Genomic DNA, 12,069 nt, shown 5'->3' with positions numbered 1-12,069 from the left:
TTCCATCATTAGGCTGATGGCAGCAGGTGAAAAACACACGATTTCTCAGATGGTTAACACACAGCCATCAGTGAGTCAGCTCTGCACTGGTCTTTCCTTTTTTATTTTTTATTTTTGCAGAAGCTTTCGTCCAAATCGACATGTAAGCGAGGATCAGAAGGCAGGGTCAGCCAGGCCCCGGAGTAATCAGGATTAAGGGCCTCACTTAAGGGCACAACAGTAAAATCACTCTGCCGACCCCAGGATTTGAACCTGCAACGTTCCGATTTTAGCCACAGAGCCATACGCTACCCCATTAATTGCAGATATATTTGATATATTTTCAAATCCAGATGCCACCTGCCTCGTATATCTGTTTCCTTGATTAAACTGCAGCCTGATCGTGACCCAGAACTGCATAAGCTGTAATGGAACATACTTGATGGACGTTCACTATAATTTTTGCAGACAAGTTATTGAAAAGCGCAGATTGTCTGAGCATCCTGCAACCCAGCAGTAGACTGAAATGGTGGATTATTCCTTGAGCCTCTTCTGTAACTGACAGTCTAACTGGTTTGTTCCATACCTAGAGTGCAGCCAGTACAGTAGTAAGGATACATAAATATAAAATCCACTATCCATCCATCAGTCCTCCTTCATCCAGCCTCCTGTCCTGCTCGCAATAAAGCAGCCATTTTGAAAATTGTAGATCATTGATTAATTTCCTCTTTGTTCAAGAATTTGGCAAATGAAATAAAGCTTTGGCTATGAGAGTCAGTCATAAAGCCATCCTCTGTCCGCCTAACCAGACAAACATTCACACACACCATGACTCGGAGCACCCTGGCAAACATTTGCATGAACGGACCAGCAGAGACCGTAGCACCAGCCACAGACTGGGCTGACATTTGAGAACGCTTCTGAAATGGTGCATCTGCAAGGTTTTGGCTCACAAACTCCACCAGTACTAGCCGAGAAAATGGAGCAGGCGGAGTGACACAAATACTGAGTGTGAAGATTCTGCCGCCTCGGAGTGGACAAATTTAGGAGCAAACTCCCCGCAGACTCGGTAACTCTTGAAACGCTTTCCGGGGGGGGGGGGGGGGGGTGTGTTTCCATAAAGAAAAGTACATCTGCTTTTCTTCAGGAACCTAAACTGCTAGAACACTGTTGTTCTGTTCAGTTGGAATTTGGTTTCAGGCTTTTTCTAGGGCAGGGTGAGGGATCTATGGTTTAAGCGGCAGTCACGTAACAACGGGCTCCCGCATCAGGCTGAGCGATGCAGCAGCCATGGAGACGGTGGTACTCACACATGTAGCGGAGGGATGGGTGATGGCTCGTATATGTAGCGGCCCTGGGCATGGCGGTCGTCGATGGGCACCGGCGGGTGGAAGGCGGGGAAGAACTGAGGAGGAGCTGCCGACAGAGACAGAAGAAAAGGTCAGATACATCTAAGGCAGTGCACTTTGTGCAGTTTTTAATGTGATACCACAGGCGAGTCGAGGAGACACAGCCGGTTATACCAGGTGTCAGTTTTCTGGGCTTATCCTTCCCCCATCAGGAGTCGAGGGTCAAAAGAGACTATATTGTCACAGCAGCCATATTCAGTATGTATTCATATTCAGTACTTATTCAGTAATGTTCCCTGGACTATTGTGCTCCATAAATACAATAAGTACAAAGACAGACAGGACAAGTGCAAAAAAACAAGGTATGACAACACTGGCCTGTTGACCCTTTACTGCTGTGTCTCCCTGTAAATCCATGATTTAGAAGAAGTTCTATGATGCACCGAGCGACTAAAAGTCATGACTACCTTCTATTCTATTCTAGTGCTTACATTTAACGTAAAATACAGTGTACATTATGGGTACTTATAGGTATATGAATTCACTGAGATACAGTCAGACAGGCCTGCCAGGCATTAGTTCCTAGACCCAGGGCAAACTTACTGCGAAAGGGCCCACATGATGTGCAAACCCTCCAATCCGGGCTCCCCCAGGGCCCGGACCTGGGACAACTTCCACAAACTATGGGTCTGCGGTCAGATAACAGGCACTTAGCCTGGCCGGATTTTCCCTTCTTGCTATTTGTGAGACTGGCTCCAAGTGCCGACAGTGAACAGAATCATATGACCCAGGTGCGGGACGGGGCGGATGTGGCAGCAGTGACGAGGGATGAGAACAAACATGACATCAGCGAGGGAAACAGATGCAGAAAGACAAAGCGGGTATCTGCTTGTGGAAAAGGCTACAGGTGCTTCTTGGCTTTATGTACTTTTGATGGTGGACTCAACCTTTCATAATGATTAGGAGTAAAACAGAATAAAATTGAATCACTGCACAGCCCCCCAGTATTTCTCAGTGCACCTTCTTTCACATTTCTTGTTTATTTAGTAGATGACTTTACCCGAAGCAACATTTCATTTTTTTTTAAGAAAGCAGGGTCAGACAGTCCCTGGAACAACTGGAGGTTACTCAGGAGCCCAATGGTGAAATTACTCTGTAAATCCATGGATTTGAACTAACGACCTTCTGATCACAAGCGTTTTTTCATTACATTTTCATTTTCATTTTTTATTGAAACAGTGTTTTGACACAGCATCCCTAAACAATTGACTTCCTCCGGTGGCACAGCGAGAGAGGGATTAATCGCTGATCGATATCTTCGACAGGGTCCGCCCCGGCTCTCTGGCCCCATCAAAATGTCAGAAGGGGGGCAGAAATCAGTACACAACTGGCACTTAATTACCCGCATGGTATCAGAACCACAGTGAATGTCCAAAAAGGATATGAATACAAATACTTAGCAAGCGCCTGTTTGAAGGTTGATCGGCTATAAAATCGCTTTGTGTTTTCAGGCAGGTATAGTGGCGACTGCGTACAAGTGTGATAAAAGCAGGAGGCTCATCCATTACAGAGATAAAACAAAAATATTAGCATACCATTCATATTATTAGTAGCAGAGCTTTCGTTATTAATCTTGTTTTTTTTTTTTTCTTTCGACATCATTGGCCAGATCGTCTGGCCGATGTCACCGACCTAAAGGGGGTGTTAGTACAATCTTTTAAGAATTTATGGCACGTCCCCCCATCTGACCCCCCATTCCAGATGTTCATGGGGGAGGGGGATCACAAGAGTCTAGGATCGTGATTTCATGGCAGAGTCTAATTCCCTGGCCAGTGTTATGGACACAAAAATACCGCAGTTTCACATTTCCGCCAGCATGCCTTTCAAGGCATGTCGTTTTTAGCCTCAAATGGATTTACACATCCCTTGAGTATATAACGGAGGCCACGGTTATCGATCAGTGGAACAGGTTTATGCACTTTAGTGGAGAACGTGGGGTCTAACAGTATTTTGGGCCTGCTGAGTCCTCATGAATCTGGGTCAGGGAGAAAATCCAAGAGGAAGCAGAGAAACAGAGAGCGGGAAACAACAGAGTCAGTGTTCCTGCATGGGTGTCCGGACGGGCAGGGCTGAGATCACTCGGGGGGGAGGGGGGCTTCCGACCGAGCGTGTTCATGTCTTTGCGTGTAAACAGCTGGCCCCCTCTGTGCCAGTGCCCAACAGCTGCCAGACAGAGAGGTGCCCGACATCTGCATTCACTTCGGCTCCTTTCCTGGGGCCAGATGCCGGTTTCCCTGCCGCTGGAAAGCACTGACGTTTTTATGGGTTCGCCCGTGTTCGTCTGTTTTACTTCACGACTCGCAGCTGAACGCTGGCAGGATCTCTTCTCCAAACAGACTCTGCACCAGTGCAGGAAAAAAAAAATTAATGGGTTATGTAGCAGGACGGCTGGCGAGTATAGCAGCTCCTGGAGTATGCTACCTCTGGCCTACTCTGGCGAGTACAGCTCTAAAAGAAACATATTTATATTCCACGGTATATATACTTGAAAAAACATTCTACTATAATTCCATCATTAGTCAGAAGTCTGGGGGAAAAAAAAACATTTGGTTTCTGTTATTAATGAATCATTAATTTTAAATAGTCTTAATTACAAGTCAGAGCACAGCTAGGATAGCCATATATGTTGCCAGTGACTTTATAAATGTCTTAGTTAATAAACACCATTGTGTTTTTTTTCCATGGACCTGGCAAAGACATTCCACTTAGCACACCATAAATCAGTTGTTTGGAGATTAATAAACACCAGCTTTGTCAAAGCCATCTGGGTTTCAAAGAACCCGGCGTGTTTGAGATAATTAAAGTCTCATTTTCTGTCAGTTATTAAAGGTGTTCCACAGGGTTCAGTCTCAGGCCCTGTTTGTAGACTGGGAATCAATTTGCATACAATAAATACTCTGAGTGCTTAGATGATGTTGTGAGTTGGGGGGGGTGGGGGGGGGGGAGAGCGCTTTCAACTTTCCTTGGGTCTTATTTTATGTAATTAGTCACAAAAAAGTGCAGGTGGAAGGAGCTCCAGCAAAATAAAAGTGGAAGAACAGGTATAATAAGAAGAGTAAAGGTAATATACTATTCTTATAACTAGAAATATGTAATGAAGGCTTTCTTGGTATAGTTTTGTCGTATCATAAGACTGGCAGTGGAAGCTGAATTGCCTGCACTGACAAAAACAACCAACACGCAGCAGTGACATGCCTTCAGGGCACAGCCGGAACGCCACTCCAGGTACCCTCTGAAGTCTGTCCAATGAATAACGGGGTTAACTCTGAGAGCCCAGGGTTAATCCCACCGGTGCACCATCACGATCGATGGATTCCTGCTGATCTGGATTAGGTGGTTGGCTCAATGACAGGAAATAGTGACGGCAGTTACGGCAGGCGGACGTGACACATTGTAGAATGCGATGTTCCAGCTGCATCGGCCAAGACGCTCCTGTCCTCTGATCAAAGGCTTCCAGCATGAAGTGGCCAGGAGCAGAAGAAGACCTGCATACCCCCCTGATCTCTCCACTCCCACCTTTGCGTCACTAAACTGAAACTGTAGAATCCTTCCCCTCAATGTATTATTTACAATTTTTCTGCAGGCAACAATACCGCTGTCCGATGAAACAACGTAGCTTAACAACGGTGCCGACGCGGTGACTTTTCCCAAAAGTCCCTGTGCGTTTCAGGCAGCCGCGAAGGCCCAGCAGTACATTTATCCGGTCTGTTTGCCGTTTACTACGGTATCGGCTGACTGATGGGTCTTGACACTGGCCTCTGAGTGCTGGGTACCGAACTGTTAGCGGGCTAGCGTGTTAAACATGAGGCTGGGGATGGAGGTATGGCTACCCGATTAACATCAACCCAGGCTGTACATGCAGGTGGATACCACAGAGTGCATTCCTTTCACACTGATTCTAGACTGTGATAACAGGTAATTTCTCAAGTTCGAATACTTAAAAGCACTATCTAGGCCCTTCATATATGCTCTGATCTTATCGACTGTATGAGGGAAGGTCATAAACAAGAGGAACAACAAAACAGAACTTATCCTGGGATGGACAACTAAGAAAGAGAATACGCACAACTCGTCTGGAAAGAGATTTCAAACTACGGATGCTCTGCAGCTCCTGCAATGCCTCCCTGCATATGATATAAAGTGTGCTCCGCCTCGTCTACGTCCAGGATTACTCCGATCCACCGGCTTTTCATCCCCGTGGAGAGTCCAGACATGCCACGAATTTCTGTTAGACTCCTCCCCGAGGATCCGTCAGTGTCTAATGCATCAGGGCTGATAAGAACAGGCTTATTTCAAGTCCCAGGCAGAAGTTTGATTTCCAAGGCTCCCTCAAGAGGTAAATAAACTCCAGCACCTTTCCCTGAATGAGCTGAGTACTTCACGTGGAAGGCAAACACCGGGGGCCATTGAGGGAAAGCCAAATAGAACACAAGGGAAGTGGACAGCCAAAACATTCCACAGAGTGGTCCATAAAACAGCAGGATCACTCTCTGCCTTATTCACTTTGGGCACACATCGAGAGTATGGCGAGGAGAGGACCAACACTTCAGACTGTGTCATACCGCCTATTCCCTCTTGCGCTGCAAACCTCCCTAAGAAATTCAAACATCCAACACAGGGCACAATCATATTGTCCCAGCTTGAAGCACTAAACTACCAGGACCTTTGGAGTATGTTGAATAAAAATTTTGAGAGGGAAAAATGCACAAGATCAAATTTGAATAGTCTCCTACCTCTGTACAGGGAAAGAAAAAATCACTGTAGTGCTTTTAAACTACATTCCATATCAATCTAGAAAAATCATGACATGCTTCACCTCCATCCGGCCTACTCAGAGGGGACTAGTTCTCACCATTTTGTTAACCTTCCTCCCTGCAGGAAAACCAGCTCCTGCTGGCACACGGTCAATCCCAGTTAGCTTAGAGAGGCCATCAGCATCTCACTCACACTACGAGTCAGTCCACTGCAGAACGATCCTCGAGTTTGTGAGCTCGATGCTTTAGGGGCACAACAAATGTTTCAGAAAGCGATGGGACAGTGACAGACGCATTTTAGAGCTTTAGTGATCATTGTCTGCAGGAGTTCAGTTAATAAAAAACTGCGTAAAACACATAAACAAGAGGTGGTATGTAGCTCAGCAGATTAGGACATTGTGCCTGAAATAGGAAGGTCATCAGAATGTTTGAATTCCAGTTTCTACAGAGTGGTTTTACTGCTGGGCCCTTCAGCAAGACCCAAGTGCTCCAAGGACTGTCTGACCATGCAATCTTTAAATAAAACATACATTACTTGGGATAAAAGTGTCTGCTAAATGAATATATATTCCCTGAAAATTAAAATTGAATGAGTTTGGGACCAACAAGTTTTTGGTTAGCTGGGGGGAAAAGTTTCCTGGTTTAATCGCGGTCTGTTTCACCAGGTCCTCATTACAAGTGAAGAATGAAGGAATCCACCTCATGCCAGTGAAAGGGAGTCCGGCAGAAGCATAAATATTTACACTGCGGGGAAGTGTGCTCGGATTTACACCGCAAGGACATGGAATATGAGTTTACAAACTGCTTGAGGAAACTCAAACATCCCAGGCTGTTTCCTCTGCTTTATGTCTTCATTGTGATCTCACTCAGCCACAGCCAAAATTAGCACTTGGAGCGAAAGAAAGTAAAAGATTCTAGCTAAATGTGTTCTTCATCTAGTCATGGACCACAGAATGCGGGGGGGGGGGGGTTGTTTTGGAGCATCATTAAGAACACAGTGAGGAACAACGATTATTAATAAAAGCCTGAGTTATATTTTTGTTTCTTAAAGCAAAAGGTTAAACCTGACCTTTTCAAAAGCGAAACCGACAAATGGGCGTGACCCTGTGCCCCTCTCCACCCCCCCACGATGGCTCTCCCTTGTTCTGATGCGTTTCACTGTCCCTGGATCTACTAACACGTTGTGCAATCGCCAAATTGTTCGTGAGAGTTCGCCAACAAGGGACATCAGTGACGGTCGTGTGACCAGGAGCAAAGCACTCTGGGGAAGATTTAACTGTACCACAGCGCAAATCTACATCGTCTACAGCCAAAGCCAGCTTATATGTCATGATTCCCCAGTGTTCCAGAAAAGCTGGAAAGACGTGATGTGTCAGCTCGGAATGTGCCTGTCGTCTCGTACTCCAAGGGGACAAGCTAAGGCTGGTCTGGGCTCCATATTCTCCACCCCCTGCCCCTAGAACCACCCTCCACCTCCCTCTCTCCCTCAGCCAAAATTCCCTCCCAAACTGGGCAAGAGTGATTACCACTGACAGCTATAACACCAATGAATGGCGGCACTGGGAAGTAAAACAGGAAACCTGACAGACGGAAAACAAAGATGTTTCTGTTTACAAAGTAAAGGCCACTGGTGATGGGCTATCATTCTGTTATCTGTCGCCCTTCCTAACTGGCCTTTTTACAAGCTTTTTTAAACCCATAATTTTCAGACCAGGAATGCTTAATTGAAGCTTCAGCATGATTTTATACTTCCTGTAGTGGATTATAAGTCACAAAAGGAGAGGAATATATAGCATTTTTATTCACAGATTCACCCCCAGCACTATATTGGATAAGCGGTTACAGGAGATGGATGGATGGATGTAAACTATTACTCACAAACTCTTCTCAGGAGTTGTTAATGTTCAAACAATGGCCATATTTTGAGTAAAGGTTAATTCCTCATAATGAATCACTCAATCAACAAAGTGTCATCATTCCTTACTGTACCTTAATTCACAATGAACCTTTATGATAAATTTATTATTAAAATGGGAAATTCTCAAATATGTGGCTCAGAAGAAGGGCTTTGACTTGGTTTGGGAAATGTACAGAAATCCAATAAATCCTAACAAATCCAACACAAAGCATTTGTATATAATACCTATTGAACTTATTCTCTGGGAAGCACTTTCACCCATAGTGACCAGCAAAATCATTGATAGGTTTTGCTGGTCAGGCTCAATAATAAAAATTGTACTTCACTAGAGGTCACATTCCTTACCAAACAATAATCAACTCTCTGTGGATTATAACCAGCAACAATTACATTTTTATAATGTGTCATAAACCATAATAATACATGTCACCCGGGGGATGGATCTACACATTGTTAACCACTCATACACTGGCTGAAGAAAGACAAAGGGATTTCTTATGCATGGGCTGGACATCCTCCACTGTTCCTCAAGCCTGTTTGGCCAAGACTATGAGATCTTCCTACAAACCTTCTTCTACCATATTTCAGGATCATGGGAATCCACAGTGTAAACATACTTGGTGCTGAGAGACTGACTGACACTCTAAAAGCATAAAGGAGAACTAGAATGTCACATTAAAAACGAGTTATCCAAAAAACAGCAGCTGGAGAGGTCAGTTAAATATATAGGATGCTGTAATCCAACCTTGCTCCATCCGTAACCACTTATTGGGGTTGTGTAGGGTTGGTAGCCTGGAACCTATCCCAGGATGCAAAGGGCACTATAATTATTCTCAAAATATCTCCACAACAGAGGAAAATAACCGACTTCAGTACTTCTGTAATACTACATTTTAAATCTATAAAGTCCATATAGTGTGGAGTTTACATCATGCAATTATCAGTTTTTGGATTCTTTTGAAAACACTCCTCTGGCTTTCATAACGGCTCCATGATTAAGAGAGATAAATAATCTGAAATCATTAACACATGATTGCAAGGAGAGTCTAATGAAGGGGTAATTAGACAAAAACTTTGACCAGGCTCGTTAATTTTAAACACAAACAATTAGGAAGCACTCCCAGTTAATAAAAAAAAATGATCACTGTGCCGGTTTTAAATTTGGCATCCTTAATGATTTTGAAACAAAGCTTAAGGCGAAGGTGTTTTATTAGGTGTTTTAAAGGGAGCCTGTCCTGTTACCAAACTGTGTCACAACAGGTTAGAATTTCACACATCAATACAAGTCATTCACCTCTTTTTTTGTATGGCCAAAACATTCACATGCCCCTTTAAGAAATCAAGACAAGCATGTTCACTTAACAAATGATCTGTTACAATAATCATTTGTAACATGCTGTTCTCTGGTGGCGCTGTGGCTGTAATCCAGCCTTGTTTGGGGCGATGTATGACAACGTAAATACGCTAGATACAACCAAAGCGATGGAGCAACTGAGCAGCACTGCAAATGCGCCTCAGCAGATGAGGATGCTGTGCCTGTGATCAGAAGGGCGCCGGATCACATCCCACATGTGGTGGTCTGATAGCTGTCAGCAATTTCACCATTGGGGCGCTGAGCAAGATCCTTAACCCCCAATTGCTCCAGGGACTGACTGACCCTGCTTTGGATAAAAGCAGCAGCCGAATAAATTAATTGTAAAAATTGACTAAAAACGGACTGAGAGAGCAGCTGAACATGCAGCGTTCTGGTGTTTCGGGTGGGTATGGACTATGGGGGATGCTGTTTGCCCTGAAGTCTGTTTCCTGGGCCTGCAGGAGCTGAAGGAGATGCCTGACTGTCTTTCATTTAGGGAAGGGAAAAATAAAAAAAGAACACAACACCTGTGTCACCTGGCCCCCCCCAGCGTGGTTTCACAGGCGGCGATTCCCCGGGCAGCCTGCGCAGGGGGCTGTAAATCCCCGAACAGCCCCCGGCTGCCACCGAGGCCTCAGACCTCAAGCTGTTTCGACAAGTAAATAACACATCTGACGACTGTTCAGCTGAGCGCGTTGGGAGTAACAGTTGACTTTTGTGTGTTTTGCTTAATTACAATCCCAAATTGTTTTGTGTTTGATGGCCTAATTAACACTGTATAAATTAGCCTAATTCACTTGTTGTAGCGCCGCGCTCCGTGCGAAGCCCGGGCGTTTTTTAAATTACAACGTTGAAAAATATCCTCTGTGTTACTGGTGAAAAAAAAGCCTGTGATGAGACTTTGGTTTGTCAGTTGACTTCAGACTCGCTGACAGTCATTGCTGAGCATCATTCAGCCACAATACAAGCCCTCCTTTCAAGTACCACTCTCACACTTCCCAAAAATTACCATTTCAGTGAAAAAGTGGGAGGGTGCGGATATCCCAGGGGGTGAGGCAAAGTCAAGGGACAGCCAATCACCCACATTCTCCTACTAATTATTAATAATCAAGGGGCGATTCCAGGATTTTTTTTAAGGTGGGACCATAACAGGGGGCCGCAATTCATACAGAGAGATTAGCCTTATCATTAGCCAATGATATGTTTTGAATGGGTGAGTGACAGGGGACGGGGCACTCTGGGGGCCAATCAGCTTCCAGCTGAGGTCAGTGTCCTGGTAACGCTATCTCAGTATACATCCCTGCTAATGATATAAAGCAACCTTCAATCCATCCTTTCATTTTCCAGCTGTTTTTCTAATGCAAGAGTGTGGTGAGCTATCCAAGCAAGCACAGTACACAAGATTAGATGCAACCTGGATGGGATGCCAGTACATCACTGGGCACACACGCGTGCACATGAACATTATATGGTCATTTCATTAGCAATTTGAATCTTGAGCCCAGTAAGTATGAGACTGAAGCATTACCTAGTGACCCACCATGATGGTTCTAAATAGTCCTATCTTAACTATGGCCACCCCCTGGAACATCCACCCCCCCCCCCCACACACACACACTCACAGTCTCTTTCTTCATTCACAAAAATATGGCAATTCCTGCACATTCCTTTATAATGTGCACCAAAGGGATGATTGATTTCACTTGGCGTTGCTCCGCCCATCATAAAACAAGCTGCACGGAGCATAGCGTTATAGCATCTCAGGCGATTATGACATCACCGGGGGCAATTAACGGGGGAGCACGCGATCCAATCGGAGCATCGGTCCCGTCAGTTGGGACACAAGAGTGTCGTTTTCCTACAAATAACAGAGCCGCAAGGGAAATAGATTTGGCAGGGGGAGGAGGCACAAGGGAGGGCGTTATGGAAACTATTTACCCCGAGTGGCATTAAAAAAGCCCCCCCCCCCCACAAACCCCAACTCACCCTCCCTGGTGGCTAATAGCAGCCCAGCATCTGCAAGACATTTATGAAGTGGAGTCGATCTTAACAAATTAATGGCCCGTCGGCGACCAGGAACACAGCTCTCTCTGTTAAACCCACAAACTGTACACTCCCTATACTCTCCCCCCGCCGCGCCTGAAGGCTGCACCCCTATGCCTGGCATCACGTCCAGTGCACCACGGGACTTAAACTGAATTGAAACTTTATTTGCTATTTGCACAGGTATAGGTGCAGTAAAAGCTCTTGAATCTGACATTCAAGTAACACTAATGTACACTATAAATAGACAAAGAAAACATTTGCACAATACACAAGTCGAGTAGAGCGCTTTAGTTGTCTTACCTCTTGTTCCACTACTGTTTACTTTGTGATCTCTTGCACTGTATCGAATATCAAAAATAAAATAACATTACAAAAGTCATTAATGTATGTGTACAAATGATTAATGTGTTTCAATTAAGTGCTTTTCGAGAGTTCAATTATCCAGAAAAGTAAACTATCCAGCAGTCCCTTAGCCCTGACTTTGCCAGATATGAGAACTTTTACTGTATAACTGGAATTCTTGCAGAACTTCCCTCGGTCAAGGTTTAAAGACAACAAATAAGAAAACGACTATGACATATAGAAAGAAAGATCCACTCAGGAATACTA

The 12,069-nt window shown here is 44.7% G+C and overlaps 1 protein-coding gene across 1 annotated transcript in view; it reads right to left on the bottom strand.

Annotated features, from left to right (window-relative positions):
- The window catches only part of gli3 (GLI family zinc finger 3), a 136,177-nt gene that overhangs the window by 67,399 nt on the left and 56,709 nt on the right, over positions 1-12,069 (bottom strand). Inside the window, exon 4 of the mRNA XM_072711760.1 lies at positions 1,290-1,395. Coding sequence (XP_072567861.1) covers positions 1,290-1,395 — 106 coding nt within the window. The remainder of the gene's footprint in view (positions 1-1,289; positions 1,396-12,069) is intronic.

Source organism: Paramormyrops kingsleyae, chromosome 1 (genome assembly GCF_048594095.1).
Source record: "Paramormyrops kingsleyae isolate MSU_618 chromosome 1, PKINGS_0.4, whole genome shotgun sequence".
Lineage (NCBI taxonomy): Eukaryota > Metazoa > Chordata > Actinopteri > Osteoglossiformes > Mormyridae > Paramormyrops > Paramormyrops kingsleyae.
The sequence above is the reverse complement of the archived record's forward strand: the minus strand, read 5'-3'. Positions and strand labels throughout refer to the sequence as shown.